The sequence below is a fragment of the Megalobrama amblycephala genome, linkage group LG4 (genome assembly GCF_018812025.1).
Source record: "Megalobrama amblycephala isolate DHTTF-2021 linkage group LG4, ASM1881202v1, whole genome shotgun sequence".
Lineage (NCBI taxonomy): Eukaryota > Metazoa > Chordata > Actinopteri > Cypriniformes > Xenocyprididae > Megalobrama > Megalobrama amblycephala.
The window spans coordinates 40,140,938-40,167,571 of NC_063047.1; the positions used below are offsets into that span (position 1 = coordinate 40,140,938).

The following is a 26,634-nucleotide window of genomic DNA, read 5'->3' on the forward strand; positions in this document are numbered from 1 at the left end:
TAATATGAAAACATTTGTGAGGATAAGGATATTCTAAAAATTTATAATTCTGTAAAATGTATCTAAGCGGTTTACATGTGGAACACAAATATATATATTTATATATACAAGTAATTTTAGACCTTGTTTGAACTATTAAAACAATTATGTTCACAGATCAGTTTTGGAGAATAAATAAAATGCAGGCTCATGTAGGAAAGACTAATGCTGCCTTCACGTGCTCGCGGAATTTTGATAATTCCTACTTCTGAAGTCGTGATTTCGAGCTCATCTCATTCAAGTTTCGAAACTGGAGGGCGTTCATGTGCAATTTTACCTAGGGAACTCGATATTTACGATAATTCACAGACAGCATTACTGTCAGTAGTACAGGTAAAAGATAAATAGCTAAAGAGCTGCAGCTCAATTTTCTATCGTGGCTCGTTGGTCTAGGGGTATGATTCTCGCTTTGGGTGCGAGAGGTCCCGGGTTCAAATCCCGGACGAGCCCATTGTTTTTGTGTAGTGTTGTTGTTTTACTTTTATTGTTAAAACCAACACAGAATTCTCTAGTAACTCGGCGTAACACCGAGTGAAAAGAAGGCAGTTAGTTTATCATTTAGACTGATGTGCTGCTAATAATGCAGTGGTCGTAGGTTCGAGTCTCGTTATAGCGTTTTTTTTTTCACAGCATTATTCTCGAGGAAGCGTAAATCAAAATGTCGCAGACGCCGAAATAGCTCAGTTGGGAGAGCGTTAGACTGAAGATCTAAAGGTCCCTGGTTCGATCCCGGGTTTCGGCATATTAATTCTGTCAAGAGCTTTTGAACACTAGCTCTTCTAAACAAAATTCTTGTCCGTTTCACAGAGCTACACTGTCCTACCAAAGCACACGGTTAGGGTCCATTGAGAAATGATTAACACTCACTTGAAAAACCAGTGATCCTTGCTTGTGTCAAGAAAAATTGATGGAATCCTCTTATATTTGAGCTGATGAAATCTAAAGAAGCTCTACCATGGGATCCCTCTAACAATTGCAAGCGGTTTTGGATGAAATACCATTAAAAAGAAACCCTTCCAATGGTTCCACCTTTACATAAACCCTCCACCTTTATTTCCAAGGGAGAGTGACTACTCAGCCTGCTGGGCAACTTCTATCTCTTACAAGGTTCCATGGTGTAATGGTTAGCACTCTGGACTCTGAATCCAGCGATCCGAGTTCAAATCTCGGTGGGACCTTCAGTGGTGCTTTTGAACCACGTGTGAGCAGAACCCAAGTAGTACTTTTTAGCAACAACAACCATCAAGTGCTTGTTTATTGATTATCTTTATACTATGTCTCCAGTATGATTAGGATATAGTGTAAAAAAAAAGAGGAAAAACTTCACTAAGTTAATTAAGGTAAGTTACCAAAAAAAATTACAAGATAATAAAAAGCAGTTACCATATAATCAAAGAATTTAGCTTTTCCTGGTTTATCATTTATTCCAATACATTTTCAATTTACTTTTATGTTCACAAGTTTACTTTCATTTTACATTCAAGTAATAAGGTTGCTTAAAAATATGACCAATATATTTGCATGCAAAATGTTGTGCCACTACAGTGTCATGAATAAGGTACAAAATAAGTTGCTTTCACTGTTGCTTTTCAATGTTGCTTTCACTGTTTTTTTTTTTTACAAACTGAAAATGTACTGTTATTTTACTGTACATTATAATGATATTGATCAAAATTCATAATAATGATGACAAGACCTCACAGAAACATCATGGCATTGCACCAGATGTGGGTACGGTAACAAAGTACATTTACCCCATTACATATAGGCCTACTTGAGTAAATGTTTGGAAAATTTGTACTTTTAAGAGTAGATTTAAATGTGGGCACTTTTACTTTAATTTGAGTACATTTCGAATGAAGAAAAAAACTGTACTTTTACTTGATCACGCTGGGCAACGTTCCTCTCATTGTATTATTACAATGCAATACATGTTAAGAAATGCGTAGTTTATTATAGTTTATGGGAGCTTTGATATATGTTCCTGGTTTGGAAATTAAATTTTAATAAACATTTTGATCACAAAAAAAAAAAGAAATGCGTAGTTTATTCCAAGTCTCTTTTTGGGGGGCATGAGCGATGCCCCATTCATAAATGAATCACTCTTTTGAGTCTACTCTGTTCAAAGACTTGATCAAACAAGTTGGCAAAATTGTCTAAATGATTTGTTTTGTTTCCTGCATGCACTGAATTGTCTGAAGCAGTTTCTCATTCAAAGTTGTAACAGGAATTTTAAAAACATCAAGAGCATTGGATGAAGTTGCCGTGAACAGTTAATTGAAAGCAAATCTGGAAATGCATCCAATCGTTTGCTAGCGATTAAGATCTTTATTAGTTGAACAACTGCATATGCTATCCGTGAACGATTCCACATGTATAGCTACATTCGATTAAATTTCATAGAGGTAATACATTTTACAACCAAACAGATTATTACGCTAGGTACACAATACTACTCCACTATTACAAAGTATGACATTACCAACTTTTTTTTGAACATATACCTTAATTTATAAATTAACTAAGCTACCATTGTTCACAGAGTATGAAATGAACATCTTTTTAGTATAAAAAATATTCATTTTATTTAAAAGACACATGATTGTGCGAATAATTTATAGTATGGGCAGATCAGTATTGAGCAGTCTTGGGGTTTTGTTTGGGTCCATCAATTATCATTACAATTATCCTGACCACACAAAGTAAGCAACCTCATCCAAGTCCACTGGGTAATCAGTTAGGTATATGGGGCCTTTGTCAAAATACTCTCCCTTGTAACTTCTCCATCTGCCTGCAGGAAGGTATATATCTCTTTCTTGCTTGCCTGGTTCAAGAACAGGAGCCACCAGAAGGTCATCTCCTATAAGGAACTGAGAGTCAATTTTGTAAGCTGCTTCATCATCTGTAGCAATCCACCAAAGAGGGCGAATAATGGGATCCCCGGTGTACAGCACTTCCCCAGCAAGCTCCAGAACCCGAGGGGCTACAAGAGACTTGTGGAGAGCTGTGAACTTCTTGGCGATATTCACCACCTCATCGTCATAGTGCCATGGTGGAAGTGAGAACTGCATGGCCGGCATGAAAGCTGAGAGCTCTAGCCAACGGATGTACAGCTCACGATCTGGAAGTCCTGTGAGGTTTGAATATGCATTTCCACCTATTATGTCTGGCAGAACAAACTGGTAGCCTAGAATGCTGATAGTAAGTACAGTTGGGATTATAGATTTGAGGCCTAGGGTGTATCCCCATAGAGAGTCACGGTCAATAATTCTGAAGAAGCAGGAGATGTTTTGAGATTGATAGCCCGACCGCAGCTCTGCACGGTCATTGAACGGTATTGCCATCTCAGTGTAGCGGCGGGTAAAAGTATTGGGATCCTGCAAAGGAACAAAGGTACTGAACTGCTGGGGTAAGTAACTTGTTTCTCCTGCATCAAACTTGAAAGATGCCACTCCATACTTGTTCTTGAGGGTGCGGAGTTTCAAGGCATACCAGTCCCGAGCTTCTGGATTTGTGAAATCCAAAATTCCAGCTATACCATTCCACCAACGCACCAAGCGGGAAGCTGGCTATCAGGCACTCGTACAAACAGTCCTCGTTCTACTCCAACACCAAAATTGACAGAATTATAATTGACAAATGGATGAGTCCACAGGGTTACCTGGAAGCCATCTTCCCTTAGTTTTTGAAACATGGCTGAAGCATTGGGGAACTTGATAGGATCTAACTCAAACTCCCCATAGCCACTAGTAAATCTATCGTACAGCTCCAGGTGACTGCAGTTGAAGCCATTTTTTTGTATGTCAGATGCATATTTCAAAATTTTTTCTTGGTTGACTTCTTCTAGAGCTCTTGTAGACCACATCGGTTGTCTGAAGACAACTTCTGAGGGAACCTTATTGGGCTTGTTGAAATATCGGCGTACCATGTACTTGTGTATAGAGGTGATGTCAAGACCAACACATACACGATAGCTGAGTGTCACATGATGGGGATTACCAGGGTCTGGCCTATAAGGGCTGTCATTGTATCGAGCTTGGAACCACAGAGTTCTGTTTGTTTCATCCCAGCCAAGATGAAAAGGAACAGAATCGTTAATTTTTATGGCTGTAGCATTGGAAGAAAGCCAGTAGCGCTCTAAGATACCACCAAACGCCTGATGATTGGAATGGATATCACCTGTAATGAAAGGTTTGGGTGTTTGACGTCCTTTTACAACTACTGGCCAATGCTGGGACCAAGTCTCCGCACCACCGTACCAATGTGATCCACTGCAGGACATGACGTGCTCCACCAACCGATGCTCCTCTAGCTCGTCCCAGCGCACACGATAGCACTCGACTGTGTCTTTAGGCTTTACTGTTTCTATGAAGAAATTTATTTTCCCCGCATTTGATTTGTCACAGGTGAGAATCTGTCCCTCTTTTGAACATGAGTCAAGATCAAGGGTTCCAGACCTAAAATGGACAATGAGAAAGACTGTGACTCATAATCATAATTATGTAAATACAAGCATAAACAATAACATTTCAAAAAAATACCTGAATGCCATTTTGAAAATGACAACTCCAGCTTGGTTTCGGATGACAAAACCATCTTTCTTAAGGTCTAATCGTTCAGTCGTCAGACGGTTGGCCTTTTGAAGAGAAGCGTAGTAGTAGCACCATGCTACCATGGCAGCAAGAACCAGTATGACTCCGAGCGCACTTGCAGTTATCAACGGGCTGCTTGGTCTGCTTATTCTATTCCGCTTAGGTGGTGAATAACGGCTCATGGCACCGATGCCAATATCTCCAACAGTTGCTGATACAATCTGGTACATCTTCACAATACTCTTATGCACACAGCCTTCTGTAAAACGTTTCTAACTCATGAGCGGAACGCAGACTGTTTTAGGTGTACTGCACATGGGCTGCACGTGGTTGAAGCAGCAGCCGGCCAGGACAACTTGAAAATTGCCATGCCTAGACATATTGAGACAATTTAAAAGCAATAATATGTAAAATATGCAGTACTTTTTTCATGCAAAAAATACAATGTTTGAAAATGATATAGTATAGGAACTTTAATGCAATTTATCATACATCTTTATGGTTCAACCAAAAATGAAGATTCTGTCATCATTAACTCATCCCTCAAGTCGTTAAAAACTTTCTTTCTTCTGTGGAACATAAAAAAAGATTGTCTCATATTTTTGTCCCATGGAAGTCAATGGTAATGAAAAAATTTGTTCCCAACATTATTCAAAATATCTTTGCTTGTATTCTTCAGAAGGAAAAAGTCATACAGGTTTGGAACAACATGAGGATGAGTAAATGATGAAGGGATTTTTTGAACTATCCCTTGTAGCCATGATAAACTGCATGGAAAAAATCCACAATTCTAAACATCTGTGAGCCACAAAAGCAGATTTGAGCTGTTGTTGTTACACTACAGCAGCTGAACAGTCCTCTAGGCATGTATTGAACATAGTTTCCAATACAGGGTTGTGATGTCCTGTAACAGGCACACTCTATGGATTTGATGGACATTTGCAACAGAATAAAAGTATCTGCTATAATATAAACAATAGAAATTACAATTGAAAGGATGTGACTGTGGGAATTAGCAACCTGTTGTAGCAGTTCTAGTTTAGCAGTTTAGCATATTCATGCACATCACAGAAAGAAACACTTAGTGCTCTCTGACACTTTACTTGACAGATTAAAGTACAGTAACATTGATGCTAGTTAACTAGATATTAAGTGTCTTACAAATGATAATATTTCACGTTCATTCCAGTATATTAATTGAGAGAACAAAGATTTTTTTTTTTATGTTATGGCACCTTAAATGCAATAAGAAATATATTTTCATCAGTTACTTACATTTTGTGTCCAGATGAGATAATGCGGAAGGAAATACTACAATACAAAACTATGCATATGTGAATATTTTACTTTCACTAAACAATTGTAGTTCCTATGTCCTCGCCTTGACGTCTGAGGATTCACGAACATCTTCTGAATCTGACACACAACTACGAAATTAAAGTGTTCAAGAAAATAATAAAAGTGTTTTAAGAAATAACCTTACTCTGATAACGACATTGGGACTGTCACTACACAATGCTCTTGTTTGAACGTTCATGAAAGCAAAAGCAAGTTTGACCGGTTTGTGTGAATCATGGGTAACGTAGTATTGTGAGATGTGTGGTGGAAGTCTTTTATTTGATAAGAACATAAAACTGTACTTGAAAGCAAACACGAAATCTCTGTATATAGGTCAGAAAAAAATATTCAGTAGCATTGTTTGGAGTTTATAATTGTATTTTCCAATAATTAAAAAAAAAAAAACGTTTCAACCAGGTTTTGAATGTTCCATAACACACTTATTCCACTAGATGGCAGTGAATAATAAGAGGGGGAAAAGTCACAAAACTGATAAAATAAAAAGAGGACGGCTTCTCTTGAATTTCTAGCTTTGATAAGAGATTGCAAGAGAATTTACAGTATTGTGATTCAAAGACATTTTCATTTTTAAAAAGTTGTTTAATAAATGTAACATTGTGAGTGAGAATGTACTGTATACAACCCATGAGCTGAACTTTGTCATTAGTCCAAACAAGTTTTTACTCTGGACACTGTTCAGTGTAAAAACAAACAAGAAAACAATCACCTCAGCAAACAGAAACTGAAAATTGCTACCTAGCAGCATGCCGCTAAGCAATGTCAACACATTACAAAAATTAAAAAGTATTTTCTGATATTCTCTAAACAAAATACACAAAAATAAGACAGTCCCCAAGCTGTCTCAAAGCTCAAAAAAATATCAGGCTATATCAAGACTTATAGACACATCATACCACCTATAATAAGGAACAATGAAACGTGTGTCTTTCCATGTAGTCATGCATGGCCAGAATCAGCAGAACACTGTTGACTGTCACAAACAAATGTTCTTTTCTCTGGCTCCCAGTCTCCCTGTCCCATGTGACACACAAACAAAAATATATCAGCCTGGGCCTCACTTAGTACTCAATTTCATTAAAATTTTCAGAGAAGCCTGAGTATGGGATGCTGTCTCCAGGATCTAGAGAAAGTGAGACAGAAGGAGAGAGTTAGGCACAGTATAAACACAATATGAGTCTTACATGGTCCCATTACTAATTACTAATGCCTCAGTAAACAGAACCAGATAACTACAGTAACAGAATGTGATCCCTTTGTAGACAAACTCCACTGAGAACTGCACTAAAGAAACCACCTGCTCCCCCAACCTGCTGTTACTGCAATGCAGTCAACTGACCTCAGACAACCTACTGCAATACATCAAATAAAACAAAAACAGAGGATGAGGCGATGCATGAATCACTGACACTTCCTGTTCAACCTTCAGGTTATGTATTTGAATTCACATACATCAGCACACAAGAAGACATTTATGTAACCGTTTATATGAATTAAATTTTAGAGCATGAAACTTGTGGGGCAATGATGTAACACCGATTTTTTATCTTATTAATTTATTCAAAAATATAAAACGTTTAACATACAAAAATAAAATATAAATATAAAACACCTAAAACTGCAGTTCACACACAATGATTTGAATAAACCTCTTTTATGATGACCATGACTTTAAAGTCCCTGTGAAATCAAAATTTTAGTATATGTTAGCCTTAAAGGGGCTCTATGTAAGATTTTTACTTTAATAAAGCATAAAAATACCCCAATATGTTTGCGGAAACATGCTAAGTTCACCTACTTGTTTCTCTGAAAAACAATGCTACAGCCAGATATTCTACTTTGAATGTGCGTTCCGTGTCGGAATGTCTGTCCTTGTTTTGGTATGTGCGAAACCTCGTGCTGTCAGTTTATCCAATAGTATTTCGACATCACAGGTTGCCAGTTGGCGGAAAACAGCGCGTATTGCAACCATGAAAACCAGCAAACAAACTGGGTCAGAGAATCGCAGATTCTTCCTGACCTAAAAAGTCTCTGCATCCATCTAAATATCTCTATGAACAACAGCATATTGAAACGGATAAATCAACTCATCAGCTTACAGTGCCTAAGTCTCTTCAGCTTTCATTGTCAATTGCGCTTCCTATTGTTGCTGGCAACCCGCGTCTTTGAACGAGGGGGCGGGGCAAACAATATTTTGAATTTGGACTGCAGTACCTATTTTGAACACTGGGTGTCATTATTACATAGAGCCCCTTTAAGATTGTGAATAAGCTGGTGTGTTCTAAAACAATGACCAATTAAGCATTCAAAACTTACAGTCTCTCACTTCCGCTAAAATAGATCACGGATTTTCATGACATTACCATGGCAGCTTCTCATCAAATCTTCTGTCCAATCGAATGCTCTCTAGAATCTTAAGTCCCGCCCCCTCCCTCCTACACTATAATATTAACAGACACTGAAGCTGCGGCTGAAATCGGTCATTTGTTCACACATTTATTAGTATGTATATGGTGAATGGCACATAGTGCACTATATAGAGCAGGGGTCGGCAATTAAGTTTGGCATCAGGCCAAAAAAAAATTTGGCCACTAGATGGCGGGCCAGAACATAGTCAAAGGATAATTTAAGAAATTAGGCTAATTGATGAAAAATGCAACTAGAACTGCCTGTGAAAGACTGTTACAGTGTCTTTTGTAACTGGTATTGCGCTGTTACTCTGTGTTAAACCCTTAAGTAGGAAAGTCATTAACAAAAAGTCACATTTGTGTGGCGGTGTTACACTGGATAAATTAATAAAGCAGAGTAGTGACACATAACCTGGCAAGTATCTTCAATTATTGTAATAATTATTTGACGTAGCCTACTTTTACACTCAGAATTATTCCTTGGCATCCTAACACACTAAACTGCATTTTTTAAAATTGTTTGCATGCTGGAGGTACGCTATTACGTTGTGTGCCGAGTGATGTTAACATTTATGCTAGCTGGTGAGAGAAAATGGCAGTATCAAAGAGTCTAAAGAGGAAAGTTGACAGCGAAAATAGGGCATACAAAGAAGAATGGAAAGACAACTATGCATTCATCCTTCCTGGTTTTGTGAATGAATGCAAAGCCAGTGTGTCTTATCTGCAATGAAGTTGTCGCTGTTTTCAAAGAATATAATATTAGGGGCCGTTAACATGTCGCGTCAAAAAAACGAATGGAAAGCGTGGCCGCGCCTCTTTCCTTTCCAAAGCGCTTGCGCTCCCGTGGCGTCTGTCGTTGCTATGCAATCATGGACTGTGCTCTCCAGACAGATCTATTTCAGAACCAGCCGCTATCAAAATAATCTGGCTGCGGGCGCGGGCCAGATATTATCGCCTATTGCCGACCACTGATATAGAGGATAGGAAACGATTCAGACAGTGTAATATGCTTTCCATTGACGCAAATGAAGCCACGTTAGTGTCAGGTGAAGCGCAGCAGCGTGAGCACAGTCTGCTCCGGTCCAGAGACACGAGAGCACAGAGAAGATCATAAGTGCGACTGCGAGTCGACACGGACCACAAAACGTTCGGACATATTTGAATTCTACAAACAATGCTATATTTTAAAGCAATATGGAGGAGATCTGGAGGAGAAACAGTTAGAGATTATGAGGAAAATTGGGTTTTACAAACTCAATGGCTCAATGGCCGAGCTGTGATCTAGGCGAACGCTATTGGCTATTTTGAAAAAAGGGGAGCAGCTTTTATATATAACCCGCCCTGTCTTCCTGTTTCATTGGAAATTATGTCAACACAGTGAATAAAGCTGCGCATTCCAAGGCACTTCAGTGGGCCTTTAATATTTCAAATTTCATGTTAATCTTTTTTGGGGGTAATACAACTGTACTGATATCTTAATAAAGAAAAAAAAATGTATTTTAAATGTTTTTAAATAGTTTGGCATAATCTTTTACTATATTATTATTATTATTACTTGTGGTCCAAGAAAAAATGTACAACAGGAAATGACATCACAGAGAAGACCCCTGCAGACCCTCATGACTGTCAAGTTCAATAACTCTCCTAAAATATCAGATCATTTTACCTTTTTATGACATGGCAGTCATTTAAAAAACTTTTTACTTAGAAAAATATATTTAAAAACTTTTAAAAATATATTTAAAAAAACCATTGAATTGTCGATTTGGTACTAAACAGTTTTGTTGACTCACCTTTGCAAGGTCCCTTTTTAAACACAATATCATCGATTGCAATGTCACTCCTTACTGACGATCCTCTGATGGCTTCAAATACAATCTGCAAACAATTAGGGGACACATGACTTTTCTCATGCAAAAAAAGTAACACGATGACCTTCAAAGTGACACTCCATCAGTTTCCTGGCACTTCAAGTACCGTCTTTTCAGTGATCAAATAGTTTCTTTGATATGGACATTATAAAAGATGTTTTTCAAAGACATTTTTCAACAAGAAAGGGAGTAAGAGTGTGTCTCTAACCCAATGCCTTGTGTAACACTCGTAATCCACTGTGGCTTTCATCCAGGACACACTTTGTTCTCCTTGTCTTGTCCAAAGCAATCTCTCCTTGTCCCCCTTATGCAGCAGGACGCTCAGGGTTCCAGTGCCTGAGCCATACATGTGGTAGAAGAAGATCAGACACTGAGGACCGCCTGAACCCCTCAGCTCAGTGGACATCAGTTGGGCTGACTGCTTGGGTAACATGTGAGATGCCTCAATGTACATGAAGTAGCCTTGAAGTCAGAGCAGGAGAGACTTAGTGTGTGACATCTCATGACATCAACAGGGTTAATAAAGCATTTCATGCTGAAGCATAAATCTGACTCACCTACCCCTAAGGTGTGGTCCCCCTTGGGTCCTGTGTAAGATGTGGGTGTCTGTCCCCTGATCCGCAACCAATGTCCTTTCTTAGCTTTCTTTTTCTGAGTGTAGCCACAGTCCCCAGTTTCAAAGTTACAGTGTCCAGGAGGTGGATTTAAGGGTCCTAAACAGAGCACAAAAAGGGTGACCTGTTTTAGAATGGTAAAGTTTAGCCATATTACCACATTATACGTGAGTGAAATGGTTAAAAGCTTGTCTATTTCTGTCCACCGCAGCCGACACTGCCCATTTAATGTCTATGTTTGTGAGGACAGATGTTCTCCATTGCCATGGAATATATGCCTATAAACAGAATATTTAAGAACCTTAGACGAGGGCCTTGCCCATTTCCTAAAGCCACATTGTTTAAAATGTGCTCACAACTGACAAGTAACTTCTGCCAAGCAACCTGTAAGCGATAGAGTTTACCCTCTAATAGAAAAATCAGCTGCTTAAAACTTTTACAAGTCATGGGTTTCACTTCCATAAACTCAAACTGGGTCAAACACCATGTTCTTGTTTGGACAATTCTAAATATGGGGACAGGTTTAGACAAACCCTTAAGTCAGTTTTATTAATAAAAGGAAAAAACAATACCTATCCAAGCAAAACTTTTCCTTCAAGCTTATATGAATGGAAAAGCACAGAGTGGAAATAAGTACATGATAAATTCATTTATCAATTGAAATTTTCCAATAATAGTGGATGTTTCACCACAACTCCTTAGCACTATTCAGATGGTAATTGTTTCTCAGAGTGACGTTGACTCTGTGATAAATTTGAGTATTTTTTGTATAATATTATAGTATTTATTAATATTTTAAACTTGCTTTTATTTTCACTTTAATACGGAAGAGGATTAGGGCCAAGCAATAATAAAAAAATAAAACCATCTCGAGATTAAAGTTGTTCAATTTCGAGAAAAAAGTCGAGATAAAATGTTGAGAATAAAGTAAATAAATTACAAGAAAAAAGCTGTTAGATTATGAGAACAAATTCGTTAAATTATGAGAAAAAAGTCGTTGAATTTCGAGAAAAAAAGTCAAGATAAAATGTTGAGAATAAAGTCATTAAATTACGAGAAAAAAGTCGTTAAATTATGAGAACATATTTGTAATTTAACGAATTTGTTCTCATAATTTAATGACTTTTTTCTCGTAATTTAATGACTTTATTCTCAACATTTTATCTCAACTTTTTTCTTTAAATTTAACGTCTGTTTTCTCATAATTTAACGAGTTTATTCTCAACATTTTATCTCGACTTTTTCTCGAAATGTAACGACATTTTTCTCGTAATTTAACGAATTTGTTCTCATAATTTAATGACTTTTTTCTCGTAATTTAATGACTTTATTCTCAACATTTTATCTCAACTTTTTTCTTTAAATTTAACGTCTGTTTTCACATAATTTAACGAGTTTATTCTCAACATTTTATCTCGACTTTTTCTCGAAATTTAACGAAATTTTTCTCGTAATTTAATGAATTTGTTCTCATAATTTAACGACTTTTTTCTCGTAATTTAATGACTTTATTCTCAACATTTTATCTCAACTTTTTTCTTTAAATTTAACGCCTGTCTTCTCATAATTTAATGAGTTTATTCTCAACATTTTATCTCGACTTTTTCTCGAAATTTAACGAAATTTTTCTCGTAATTTAATGAATTTGTTCTCATAATTTAACGACTTTTTTCTCGTAATTTAATGACTTTATTCTCAACATTTTATCTCGACTTTTTTCTTTAAATTTAATGTCTGTTTTCTCATAATTTTTATGAGTTTATTCTCAACATTTTATCTCGACTTTTTCTCGAAATTTAACGACATTTTTCTGGTAATTTAACGAATTTGTTCTCATAATTTAACGACTTTTTTCTCGTAATTTAATGACTTTATTCTCAACATTTTATCTCAACTTTTTTCTTTAAATTTAATGTCTGTTTTCTCATAATTTTTATGAGTTTATTCTCAACATTTTATCTCGACTTTTTTCTCGAAATTTAACGGCATTTTTCTCGTAAGTTAACGAATTTGTTCTCATAATTTAACGACTTTTTTCTCGTAATTTAATGACTTTATTCTCAACATTTTATCTCAACTTTTTTCTTTAAATTTAACGCCTGTCTTCTCATAATTTAATGAGTTTATTCTCAACATTTTATCTCGACTTTTTCTCGAAATTTAACGAAATTTTTCTCGTAATTTAATGAATTTGTTCTCATAATTTAACGACTTTTTTCTCGTAATTTAATGACTTTATTCTCAACATTTTATCTCGACTTTTTTCTTTAAATTTAATGTCTGTTTTCTCATAATTTTTATGAGTTTATTCTCAACATTTTATCTCGACTTTTTCTCGAAATTTAACGACATTTTTCTGGTAATTTAACGAATTTGTTCTCATAATTTAACGACTTTTTTCTCGTAATTTAATTACTTTATTCTCAACATTTTATCTCAACTTTTTTTTTTAAATTTAATGTCTGTTTTCTCATAATTTTTATGAGTTTATTCTCAACATTTTATCTCGACTTTTTTCTCGAAATTTAACGGCATTTTTCTCGTAATTTAACAAATTTGTTCTCATAATTTAACGACTTTTTTCTCATAATTTAATGACTTTATTCTCAACATTTTATCTCGACTTTTTCTCGAAATTTAACGACATTTTTCTCGTAATTTAATGACTTTATTCTCAACATTTTATCTCGACTTTTTTCTCGAAATTTAACAACATTTTTCTCGTAATTTAATGACTTTATTCTCAACATTTTATCTCGACTTTTTTCTCGAAATTTAATGACATTTTTCTCGTAATTTAACAAATTTGTTCTCATAATTTAACGACTTTTTTCTCATAATTTAATAACTTTATTCTCAACATTTTATCTCGACTTTTTTCTCGAAATTTTGCGACATTTTTCTCGAAATTTAACGACATTTTTCCCATAATTTAACAAATTTGTTCTCGTAATTTAACGACTTTATTCTCAACATTTTATCTCGACTTTTTTCTTGAAATTCAACGAGTTTTTTTCTCAAAATTTAACAACTTTAATCTCGAGATGGTTTTATTTTTTATTATTGCTTGGCCCTAATCCTCTTCCGTACTTTAATTTTAGTTTGAGTTTTAGTAATTTTATGTGCTTCTGCCATTTTTTTTATATTTCTATTTATCTTTAATGTATTTTTATTTCAATTCCATTTGTGTGATTTTAGAACTTCAACTTATTTTATTTCAGTTAATTTCAAGGCAAGGCAAGTTTTTCATGTAATATTTTACTTTATTTCAGCTTAATTTCAATTAATGAAATTTTAATAGTTTGTTTTATAACAGCAGTCAGTATAATGATCATATTGTCAGAAAATAAAAATATAAATTAATATTTGTATATATAAATGAGTATTAAATACAGTATAAGTAAATGTTAAATATGTTGCTGCGATTATAATGGCCCATTTCAGTATGCAATGTGGCTCTCACTGGTGAAGCAGCAACATTAATTTGAATAATTTCAAAGCCTTCATTGTTTCAAAGAATGCACACAATGCTACCATATGGCACTTGGCAGTACTCATAAATGATTTCCAATTCCTGCTTTTCATTTCAGAGATGTGGATTCCGATGGTACCACATAACTCTGAAGTGTGTTTAAAAACAGTAGGTGATTAAGCTGGGAAATTTCTTGTGGGTGGTGGGAGGAAAAACGGCAATGAAACCTGTACCCCTGTAAAAGCTGGATTTAACTTACATCATGTAACACAATTACCAACCGAATAAGGCTTTTTTAGCTGCTCAATCGGTATAAGTACCTGTAGTAAGCCGACAGTCTCCAAGGGTCACTGAGATGTCATCGAGAGACACAAGTCCACAGTCCCAGAAGTTTCTGCAGATGCTGACAAATGCTACCTTAAAGGGAAGTTAATAAAAAGTTCCATAATAAAGCTACAATAGAGATATCATAGTTGAGAACTCCTGTAATAAAGAACATAATCTTACTCAAGAACAAAACAAAAAAGGTAAATTACATATTAATTAAGACACTTGAGACACTTGATGCACATTGCAGTAAACTAGATCGATATTAGGCACGGTAAAACATGGTACTCTCTGTAAATCAAGAAAACGAGATTTAAACAATAAGACTATATATCAATGGTGTTTCCATGGTTTCTACAAAATAAAACCGGAAATCGAGGGTAACGTGGGTATGATGTCATTATATGCGACGCACTGACATGGTCCGTGTCCTGGTTAAAATTGCTTATTTCTCTGGATTTAAACATTCTTGGAAACATTTGGGATAATATTTTAATCTAAAAATCTTACATATTGTGCCTTTAACTTTTTTTGTTCAAAATTAACAAAAGTTAAATAATGAGTCAATACATCATCAATCCTTCTTCCAAAATGCATTTTCGTCTTACCCTGATTCACTATAGTAAGCATATTAGTGTTTATATTTTAGACCTGACGGAATGATTTTCACAAGAAATTGCCTACATATGTGTGTGTCTCGTCATATCTGTAAATAGAGAAAAGTTGCTCCGGCTACTTTGACGTGTCTATTGTCAGGGAGTGGAATAGGTTAAGGCTCCGGTATACTTCAATCAAACTTCTTTTTCGTTCTTCGTTTAAGGGTAAAACGAAGTTCGAAATGTGTGACCAGCGATATACTGTAAACGAACACCTGACGCCGCCCGCACTGCTAAGAGCGACGTTTAGATGAATATGTAAATATGTGCCGTGCACTTTCTTCTCAGTAACAAAATAAACACAACAAAAATGAGAAAACAGTAAGCATTTATTATAGAAAGCATAAGAAAAGCGTCTGATCATAACATCATGGGAATGTTAGCATGAGCTGTGCAAATTAGCACTCCAGTCACGTCACGTCTTCATATAGCACTTTATTCAATGGATTGCTTAAAATCAAGCAGCTTTACAGTGTCAAACATGAAAAACAGTGTTAGTGCCTCATTTTTTTACAAGCACAACTTCATTTTGTACTATAAAGCAGCTATCTAGTCTGTTCATGTTTTCACCCGCGGAGATCTTACCTCAACAAACTCTACAGATTAAATGAGTCAGAGACGTGGTCCACGCGAGTGAAGGCGGAGCCTCAGTGCACACCTCCTGTTACGTTATCGTCACTGACCAATGGTAGTAAGAAGGTGTTTTGGTGCTGGAACAAACTTTTCCTGAAAGTTCACTTTGGCAAGCCGTTTCGAACTTCCAAAAAGAACACAAAACGAACTTCGTTTTGGCCTGATTTTGTTCGAAATGACGTCACATCAGTTCTTTCTCCGATTTCGTTTGAAGTATGCCGGGGCCTTTAGTTGTCACAATGAGCCAGAAAAGTTGACATGGAACATGCTAAATCCCCAACCTCCGGAGAATCGCAAGTTTAGAAAAAAAAAAAAACAAAGGCAAAAAGAGAATCCGACAGAGCTCATAATAAAACAAGAATCAACATTAACTTAAGCTTTTCGGAAATGGCAAGAACTGATGGATCTTAAAATGTAAAAGCAACATAGAGATGTTTTTTTATTATTCAACAGGATAGTAAGATATTTTATTGAACAGATAAATTGGCATGTGTAGCTCTCGAACAGAGTTCAATGTAAAGCATTATCGATTGTGAAGGGTCATTTCATTTATTTTCAAGGAAGTATCATGTCTATTAATGGGTATAGCTACAGTAGCTAATGGGTAACGCCTTCAGCTAGTCAGCTTGAGATCCTTTCCATCTAAACTGGTTAGCCTAGTAGTGAATGTTTTGTGAGCAGTAGGATAACCATATTCATCCACACAGTCACGCAGAGCACAACCAAAATAATGTTCTTCCGCAAAATACATGCAGTTTTGTTTTTTTAACTGCTAAAGGGCCAAAAGTTATATAGTGTACATTTAAGAGTTACATGAATAGTCCTTTTTTTAATATTATTTTAAAAAGATATAATTCATAACCAAAGTTATTTGTGTTTAACATTTACAGAACTTAAACTCTGATTATTCAGTTTTTTCTCTTAAATGGGTTTGAAATTTTTGAGGAAGCACAAAATATTCCACAAATGGAAGCTCTAATAATGGGGTTTTGATGTGGTTTGCCTGTAGACAGACACTCCGTTCAAAAACAGTCTTGCTCTTCAGTTAACAGAACTGAGATCCCTGAGATTACAACAAGAATTCACAAGGGGTGACCCAAAGTGCAATACAAGATTTGTTAGGGCTTATCATTTGGAAGTGACAAGAAAATACTTTACTAAAATAGAAAACTATTAAAACTGAATTTGTACTTATTATTCAGGACAACGTCCTTCTATCATCTCTAATCTGAAGAACAGGTTCGGGTTACACTTAAACCTTCATGTTGTTCATCATCTCAAAATTTATACAACTGTTCAAAATTTTGGGATCCATAGGACTTTTAAATGTCTTTTAAAGTATTTTATACACACCAATGCTGCATTTATTTGATAAAAAATACAGTAAAACCACAATATTGTGAAATATTATTACAATTTAAAATAACTGTTTTTCTGTTTAAATACATATTAAAATACTCCAGTCTTCAGTGTCACATGATCCTTCAGAAATAATTTTAATATGCTGATTTGGTGCTCAAGAAACATTTCTTCTTATTATCAATGCTGAGAACAGTTGTGCTTATTGAAATAGAAATCTTTTGTAACATTATAAGCTGTTACTTTTGATTAACAGAACCCAGTCTTGAAGAAACACATATTTACCAACAATCCATTCATTTTACGCTTACCTTAGTAGGCATGGGCTTTAAGTAGGTGACTTCCACCTCTGTCCAGACATCTCTAGACCTCTCAGACACGGTCCAGATTTTCTCCTGAGCTATGTTGTTTTCATCATAGATATAGAGAGCCAGAGCATTATCTAATTTCATGAAGCCATGCAAGGCATAGTAGAACCTGAGGCAGTATTTATGGTTCCCTGGTAGGGACGGTCCAAAAAGACGACCCATATACCCTGGACGAGAGGTATAACGAGTGTTGGTCAGCAGAAAAGACCCTGTGGATATAATGGACACACATAAGAGATATAAATTTTAAATGAAAAGTCATATGATAATATTAATAGTTATTTATTATGAGTTCTGATAAATTAGAATTGAATATGCATGAAGTAGAGGTAAAAAGAAACTCACTCATTAAAACAATTACTTTTAAATGTGCATAAAAATATAATATAGTAAATGTAAATATATGATATACGAGTAGTGTCTAAAAGTATGGTTTTAACCACAAAGCATTACTGATCAAGCTTGTACACATTTTTTGGCACAAATTTGGTGATTTGATGAAAAGAACAGTCTCACTTTCGCACCAGTGCCTGTGGTGTGATCACCGAAGCGGTAAACATTTGGTTTCACAGAGACCCTGTTCCACACTGAACCTCCGGTCTGTTCCTGATAATACTGACACAGCCCCTCCTCAAAGTCACAGTTTGCAACAGAGGGGTCAAACGCTGGCTCTGAAATGTGAATCACATGAAACAAAGTCAAAACATGAACATCTCCCACATGCACAGACTTTCTGTAAAATGTATGTAAAATGCTGAAAAAGGGAATATCGATGTGTGGGCTTTATCGATGTAAAAATTCCCTTTTAAAAAGCCATTTGTGGTCTGGTTTAGGCTGTAGGGTACAAAACTGAAGGCCTCTCTGAAAAAAAAAATGGGACTACTTTCTATCCCAAAGTATATGATGGTGGAAAAATATTACATAAATGCTGCATAAATCAGAAACATTTAAAAAAAAAAAAAAAAAAAAAAAAAAAAAAAATATTGGCCTACATGTTACATTAAATTACAACCTGATCTCATGGGAAAGCATAACTATTTTAAGAGATGCCGATTTTGTATGAATTCGTACAATGTGAATCGTATGAAAACATAGGTTGTTTTTTTTTTGTTGTTGTTGTTTTTAAAGGTGCCCTAGAACGTGTTTTCACAAGATGTAATATAAGTCTAAGGTGTCCCCTGAATGTGTCTGTGAAGTTTCAGCTCAAAATACCCCATAGATTTTTTTTTAATTAATTTTTTTAACTGCCTATTTTGGGGCATCATTATATATGCACCAATTCAGTGCGCGGCCCCTTTAAATCTCGCGCTCCCTGCCCCCGAGCTCTCGACTCTATATACATTGCATAAACAAAGTTCACACAGCTGATATAACCCTCAAAATGGATCTTTACAAAATGTTCGTCATTCATGCTGCATGCATAGTATAGTATTTATTTGGATGTTTACATTTGATTCTGAATGAGTTTGAGGCTGTGCTCTGTGGCTAAAGCTAACATTACACACTGTTGGAGAGATTAAATAAAGATAAAAGTTGTATTTATGAATTATACAGACTGCAAGTGTTTAAAAATGAAAATAGCGACGGCTCTTGTCTCCGTGAATACAGTAATAAACGATGGTAACTTTAACCACATTTAACAGTACATTAGCAACATGCTAACAAAACATTTAGAAAGACAATTTACAAATTTCACTAAAAATATCATGATATCATGGATCATGTCAGTTATTATCGCTCCATCTGCCATTTTTCGCTGTTGTCCGTGCTTGCTTACCTAGTCTGATGATTCTGCTGTGCACATCCAGACTTCCTGCCCTTGTCTATTGCCTTGAACATGGGCTGGCATATGCAAATATTGGGGTCATACATATTAATGATTCCGACTGTTACGTAACAGTTGGTGTTATGTTGAGATTCACCTGTTTTTCAGAGGTCTTTTAAACAAATGAGATTTACATAAGAAGGAGGAAACTCACTGTATGTCATTTCCATGTACTGAACTCTTGTTATTTAACTATGCCAAGGTAAATTCAATTTTCCATTATATGGCACCTTTAAAGAATGAATGTCCGCCACTAAACATAACCCATACGAATGAGATCGTATGACTTTAAACGAATTAGCCACCAATTCACCAAAACGTAAAATAGTTACAAATTGCCATGAGATTGTGTTGCAAATTAACTTCAAATTCAACTTTACATATTGCATGTGATGACCTCATAGATCAGGATTTTACAGTGCAGAGCAATATGCATGTGTTCAAGAAAGTGCGATGGTTGTTTCTGATGTTATTCGATGATACGAGAGAAAAAGGTCTTTTACCAAGAGGAGCCTTTAGCACAGTCATACCCCAAGTATTAAAAGTGAAGTAGGCAAATTCTGAGAAATGCTGTTCGAAAACTGAAATAAACACCCAAATAAACAATTTTGTGAATATTTGCTAGATGTAATTTCTGCGTGTGCTAAAAAAAATATTGTGATTGTACATAGTCCTGGCTGTGTAAATAGGAGAAAAAACAAAGAGGATCAGACTGATCAGAATGAGCACCAAAACACTCTTTTAGCCAATCAGCAGTAGGGGGCGTATACACTCATAATGGGGGAGGAGAGAGAGTGAGCAAGCGGGACATTAGTAGAAAGACTGTAGAAAGAGAGTTGGCTGAGATATTACCTATCTAATCTAGCTTTCTAGAGCTGGAGAGACGTTAGAGAGTGGGAAGGCCTGAAAACGGATGCCAAGGTTGCTTTGTTTCTGCTCAATAAGCGAGTAACACTGGTTTTGCTTTGTTTCACAGAACCAAAATACATTGTTGTTGTTGTTGAATCAAGGTTGAATTCATGCATGCTTGGCCGAGCCGTCTGATGCGCCAGCTGTTAGTCATTGCCTGTGTTGCATAGCGTGTTCGTTATTTTGGGGGCGGAGCAATGAAGGGAGGGATGTGTTTCTTTAGGGGTGAGTTTGTTTGGGTGTCCATTTCAAATATGAGTAGTGTTTCTCAGAAATCGCTTACTGCACCTTTAAGTAATTGAACACTAATGACATGTTAAATCTTCATAGCCAGATAAGCATGGTAGAAAATTACACAAGCAAGAGAAACAGTAGTACAGAATATACAGTTGCATGAAAAAGTATGGGAATCACTTGCAGAATCTGTGAAAAAATCAGTGAATAATTTTAACAAAATAAGAGAGATCATACAAAATGCATGTTATTTTTTATTTAGTACTGTCCTGAATACGATATTTTACATAAAAGATGTTTACATAAAGTCCACAAGACAAAAAAATAGCTGAATTTATTAAAATAACCCCATTCTAAAGTTTGGGAAGCATTCTTTTTTTTTTGCTTTTTTTTTTTTTGCTTTTTTAAAGTATGAAGGTCCGGCACAAAAAATAACCCTCAGTTGGGCGTACACAGATCATACAAACCATATGAATGAATTAGCCACCAATTCACCAAAATGTAAAATAGTTACGAATTGCCATGAGATTGTGTTGCAAATTAACCTCAAATTCAACTTTACATATTGCATGTGATTGTGCAGTGTGCAGTGCAGAGCAATAAGCATGTGTTCAAGAAAGTGCAAAGGTGGTTTTTGATACACAGCTTAATACTGTGTGGTTACCTGGATGATCTACGACTGTTTTTTTTTGTTTGTTTGTTTTTGTGATGGCTGTTCATGAGTCCCTTTGTTTGTCCTGAGCAGTTAAACTGAACTCTGTTCTTCAGAAAAATCCTCCAGGTCCCAAAAATTCTTCAGTTTTCCAGCATCTTTTGCATATTTGAACCCTTTCCAGCAGTGACTGTATGATTTTGAGATCCATCTTTTCACACTGAGGACAATTGAGGGACTCAAACACAAAGGTTCAAACATTCACTTACGCTCCAGAAGGAAACACGATGCATTTAAAAACAGTCGTAGATCATCCAGGTAATCACACACAGTATTAAGAATGGTTCCCAAACTTTTGAACTGGGTTATGTTAATAAATTCAGCTATTTTTTTGTCTTGTGGACTATTTGTAAACACCTTTTATGTAAAATATCTTACTCAGGACAGTACTAAATAAAAAAACAACATGCATTTTGTAAGATCTCTCTTATTTTGTTAAAATTATTCACATTTTCACAGATTCTGCAAGTGGTTTCCATACTTTTTCATGCAACTGTAGTGTGTCTACAGAATGCCAATCAAACTTGCTAGTGGTTTCAAGCTCTGTAAACAGCTGTATTGTGATGTTTGGGATTACACACAGTTGCATAAGGCATGTTAGTGCTTATTATGCAACAGAACCACACTGACCTGTTTCTGTGTGGCAAAACTCTGATGAGAAAGAAATGTCATCCAGAGCAACATATCCACCACGGGCACTGTTGAACGCCACCTCAAACACCACCTAGTAAAGCAAATACACAATCTAAATTAGACAAATGACGTGCCCTACACAAAGGGAACAATAGTCCCCAAAAGGATTCATTCATTTTGAAAAAGTTTTAAATTGATTTTAGTTTATAATTTAAAACACTACAAGGTTCAAAGGGTAGTGCATTAGTAACACTTCAGACAGTGAGCTCAACTGCTGGAGAGAATCTCCAGACTCCACACACACTCCCATTCTCATTATTTACATTGTCTCCCAGAGTTGGCTGCTCACACTCAAACATGGCAGCCACAGCGCTAGCTCTTCACTTCATGTTTACACTATTCCTACAGATGCAAAATAAACACTCTTTTCTCCCCAGCGCAGAGATGACGTTATGTATGGTTTGAAATAGATCACACTTTGAGTTATATTTGGAAATTACCAACGATATCTCTTACCATTCTTACAGTTCATAATCAAAGCAGTTTTGATTACATATGGTCAGTTTTCAGTAAAACTATCCATATTTGATTTGGTTGTACTGTTTATAATATATACGATATACTAAAATATATACTAAAACACTTACTGACCCCAAACTTTTGAAGTTGGTGAGTTTTTTAAAAATGTATTTATTTATTTTTATTTATTTTTATTTTATATTGGTCAGTAACAGTTAAGACTTTTTACAGTGTGTGTGTATGTATGTGTGTTTGTGTTTCTATTTAAAAAGAATATTGAAGAAAGCAACTATTTTCAACAATAATAGGAAATATTTCTTTATCACCAAATCAGCATATTAGAATGTTTTCTTAAGGATCATGTGACACTGAAGACTGGAGTAATGGCCGCTGAAAATTCAGCAAAATATTTAAAAATCTTACCAACCCTAAACTTTTTAATGATAGTATATATTCCAATTAGTTATGAATGTCAAAATATGAATATTAGTCCAAGTTAGTGACATTCTTTACTAACTGAATGTACATTAACTAATATTTGCTAATCCTATTATTGATAAATATTGAAAAAATGTGAGCCATTCATCTACTGGTGTTCAAAATATATTTATATAGGGGGTGTAAAGAACCCTTCATAGAACATTAATTCATAATTGTTTGACTTAAACTTGCCATCTATAATATAACACAAGACTATAAAACGTCTTATATACATTACCCATGTAATAAAAGAAGGCCCCTTTTATAAATAGGTGCTACTTTTGTTAGGATAGTGTTCTTCCGTATACATGTGGGAACTACAGCTCTTAAGCCCTTAAAGTGTATTTGCAAATGGCTTTAGTATATTGTAGGTAGTTAAAACTTCTAAGATATAATAAGTAGACATACCATCTCTTCTAAACAAAAGCTTACATATGGATAGTGTCAACATGTGAATGTACAGTACTTTATTGCATTACAAATACCTGTTGTGTTTAATTTTGCTTTATATGAGACTATTTTAAATTAACATTAAGTTGGGTGCAAGCAGATTTGTTTAAAATGGATATTTATTTTCTGATGGAAACTAAATGCACTTAACTTAAAAAAACATGCATCTTTGAAAATGTTTTTTTTTTCTGTTCTGTTGCTGTATAGTTTATATTTAAAGTAGTGTTTTTGTTGGCCTCTCTAATGTCACCATGCTGTCGATCAAAATTGAGCAATGCAGTGATACTTAAAAACATCACTGACCTCTAAAGGATGTGGTGCCTTAATATCCACTTGCACTAACTTCCAATTTGAAGTTGCATACACATCAGGTCTCCATATCTCTTCATAGTGGCCCAGCTGGTCCTTAGTGAAGACTGAGAAGAAATTCCCAATAGCTTGGTTCCTTTGATAGTAAAAGGACAAGCATCCTGCCATTGAAGTGGTAGTCATTGGCGACACCAACTTAGCCACCTCCTGGAACCTTTTGGCATAAACTGAGTCCACATACATGTAGTGACCTAGTTCAGAGTGGAGAAATTATACAAAGGATGGATTCACAAAGCACATTCCTCAGGGTAAGAGAGTAAGCAAGCTCCAAACCAAGAGAACTGTGGGTTGAGAAAAGCTATGGTCTTGTTGGAGAGCCTGAAATGATTCATTCCAGCTCTTGACCTTTTGTGCAGTATGAAGCTGTTCTGTCAGTCTGCATTACCTCTCTCATTGTTCATGGTGTGGTCATCTGGAAGGTTTGACTGAGGGTCACGGGCCAAACTCCCACCCACGTACCAGTTCACATTGGGATTCCACTGATTACTGTAGCCACACAAGTGATGCTCCTCAAAGTTGCACTCTAAAACAGACAATAAACATTATTATTAATATGTTTTGGGGAATGGGGAGGAGCATATAACTGCATTAGCGTAGTGGTTCTCAAAGAGACAATAGTGGTGGTATAGAAAGTTGCATTCAAATCAACCCTGTTAACCAATGAGGTTTGTGTGCAGTGTTCTAACATGCATGTCAGATTCATGCAGGGATTTTTATTTCTTTTTTTAACACAATGCAATCGAATGAAATCAGAAGACTTGGAATGTAGCACATAATGTAATGGACTGCTGTTACTGTACTTTTATATGTTTTTAGAGTTGCAAACCATCACCATCCTCTCATCCCTTTATACCTTTCATGAATGAAATCAAATATGTATATATATATATATATATATATATATATATATATATATATATTCAGCTTTATATTTAGACCAACATTAATGAATAACAAAAACAATTAAAGCTGCAAGCAGCGATGAAAGGGCCCTCGCACTGGGGGCCACCACCACCGGCCTTAGGAAAACAGTGAACAGTGGGCGACATGCATGTAAGCGAGAAAATACAGGAAAATTATGGCAAAGTCATTTCGACGTGCCACACTTCCTGCTGCCAACAGCTTTGACTATTACTGAAAATTGCCATGTTGATGTCTTCAGGCCAGGACTATTATCAAACATGTGAAGTTTGGCGCAGATCAGACATTTATGTCTGAGTTACAACAGCTTCTTGTTTCATGGCGTTAATCATATAATTTAGCACTTAGCCAAGTGTTGCATTATTGATGTTTCTAGCATGCTTGGTACTTTATGGCATATTGAAATGTGTTTCTGAGAGTGAATTATAGTGCAAAGCATGTCATTTCCTGTTGTCAGCAGGTGGCGCTATGACTAACTGAATATTGGCATGTAGATGTCTTCAGGCCAGGACTCTCATCACACATGTGAAGTTTGGGGCAGATCAGACACTGTATGCCCGAGTTACAACAGCTTCCTCTTTCATGGCGAAACATCAGACTTTGTCAGGCCGTCATGGACACGCCCTTCAACAAAAACTCAAGATCTTTGCAAGTTAACATCACTAAGGCCTATAGATTAGACTGACTAAATGTGATGTTGATCTGGTTAAAGCTCTAGGAGGAGTTCCTTAAAGTACAACGTCTGGAAATGGCAAAAACTGCAAAAAATTTACAGAGAAAATGCAAAATATCTTACTTCCTGTTTGGGTTTTCAGATTTTGCACCCAGGACTTTTTGTAGTTATTGGGATGTTACATCTGCCTGCCAAATTTCATACCTGTACGTGAAACGTAGCGTGAAGGGCGCTTAATTGAAATTTTGTAGGTGGCGCTATAGAGCCATTTTGCCACACCTAATTCTGAAACCCATATCAGACATAAATTTTCACCACTTCTGACGCGTGTGCAAAGTTTCATGAGTTTTTGAGCATGTTTAGGCCATCAAAAATGCGATTCATTTCGGAGAAGAAGAAGAATTGACTGAGCAATTCCAATAGGGTCCTCACACCATTGGTGCTCGGGCCCTAACTATATATATATGGATGGCAAAGGCCTTTAGACTTTCAAAGTGGGGCATTGGAAAAAAATAAATAAATAAACCAATTAATTAGCATAATAAGGTGTTCCTGCACAAAGTTTGGATTTTACAATGTGGTCCATTGTACTGGTTAATAGTATAATATTTGAAGACTTACCTATACAGTATCCAGGGATGATGTGTATTTCAAAAATAGCAACGCTATTGCCCATTCCTGTGCTGGGTTGAGCCTCAAATAATAGCTAAATGTCAAAAGTAATAAACAAAGAGAAAATAAACCGTTTAGGCTAGAACAGTTAAATATGCACCAACTGCTATCAATTCAACTGACAAAAATGTTTATTTTATTATCCAAAACCTTTAAAACAATCTTTATCTAACTCATTATGACAGGGCACAACCTCTTCACTCTCTTTCAGTGATTCTATAAATCATAAATCAAACAGCTTCAGTTTTACACACGGTCTAATTTTAGAGTAAATATAACGTCAGAAAGTTTACTTCATACATCTCAAGACAAAATCAGCGTAATAGATTCACTTTCTTTCCAGTCATAATTTATAACACTTGTTATTAAACAAAGTCAATTTCTATTCTTTTGTGCTTTGTTATTCCTTACCCTCAGTCTATCTTTCCAAATGTAATTCCCAGAAACACAGAATTACTGTTAGTGTAGTAAAATAGTACAAGTGCTTGTCTGATCAAGGGAGAGGCGTATCCACGGCAGTATTTACAAAGGGCTCTTTTCTT

At 35.7% G+C, this 26,634-nt stretch overlaps 2 protein-coding genes and 3 non-coding genes across 7 annotated transcripts in view; 3 read left to right on the forward strand and 2 right to left on the reverse strand.

Moving 5' to 3' along the window:
* Positions 1 to 417: 417 nt before the first annotated feature.
* On the forward strand, positions 418 to 489 carry trnap-ugg. Its single transcript has one exon. It is a non-coding gene; the product is annotated as a tRNA-Pro (tRNA).
* Positions 490 to 708: 219 nt separating this feature from the next.
* On the forward strand, positions 709 to 781 carry trnaf-gaa. Its single transcript has one exon. It is a non-coding gene; the product is annotated as a tRNA-Phe (tRNA).
* A 364-nt stretch (positions 782 to 1,145) lies between these two features.
* Positions 1,146 to 1,217, forward strand: trnaq-cug. Its single transcript has one exon. It is a non-coding gene; the product is annotated as a tRNA-Gln (tRNA).
* Positions 1,218 to 2,347: 1,130 nt separating this feature from the next.
* si:ch211-117c19.1 (myogenesis-regulating glycosidase) lies at positions 2,348 to 6,420 on the reverse strand. Its single transcript, XM_048189265.1, is given in 4 exon segments — positions 2,348 to 3,598; positions 3,601 to 4,496; positions 4,581 to 5,003; positions 5,907 to 6,420. Coding segments are annotated over 3 exon segments (2,052 nt in total). The 5' UTR covers positions 4,862 to 5,003; positions 5,907 to 6,420; the 3' UTR covers positions 2,348 to 2,723.
* Positions 6,421 to 6,548: 128 nt separating this feature from the next.
* The window catches only part of mamdc2a (MAM domain containing 2a), a 31,287-nt gene continuing 11,201 nt past the window's right edge, over positions 6,549 to 26,634 (reverse strand). For 2 of the 3 annotated variants that reach the window (XM_048189263.1, XM_048189261.1), the window contains exons 4-14: positions 26,042 to 26,126; positions 24,212 to 24,349; positions 23,761 to 24,017; positions 22,006 to 22,099; positions 18,220 to 18,366; positions 17,639 to 17,904; positions 14,673 to 14,769; positions 10,824 to 10,979; positions 10,475 to 10,728; positions 10,189 to 10,273; positions 6,549 to 7,110 (exon numbers count right to left, since the gene is read on the reverse strand). In XM_048189263.1, the coding sequence (XP_048045220.1) occupies positions 7,049 to 7,110; positions 10,189 to 10,273; positions 10,475 to 10,728; positions 10,824 to 10,979; positions 14,673 to 14,769; positions 17,639 to 17,904; positions 18,220 to 18,366; positions 22,006 to 22,099; positions 23,761 to 24,017; positions 24,212 to 24,349; positions 26,042 to 26,126 (1,641 nt within the window). In that variant the 3' untranslated portion in view covers positions 6,549 to 7,048. Of the gene's footprint in view, positions 7,111 to 10,188; positions 10,274 to 10,474; positions 10,729 to 10,823; positions 10,980 to 14,672; positions 14,770 to 17,638; positions 17,905 to 18,219; positions 18,367 to 22,005; positions 22,100 to 23,760; positions 24,018 to 24,211; positions 24,350 to 26,041; positions 26,127 to 26,634 lie in introns of those variants that run through there. The other variant, XM_048189264.1, reaches the window with a different exon arrangement.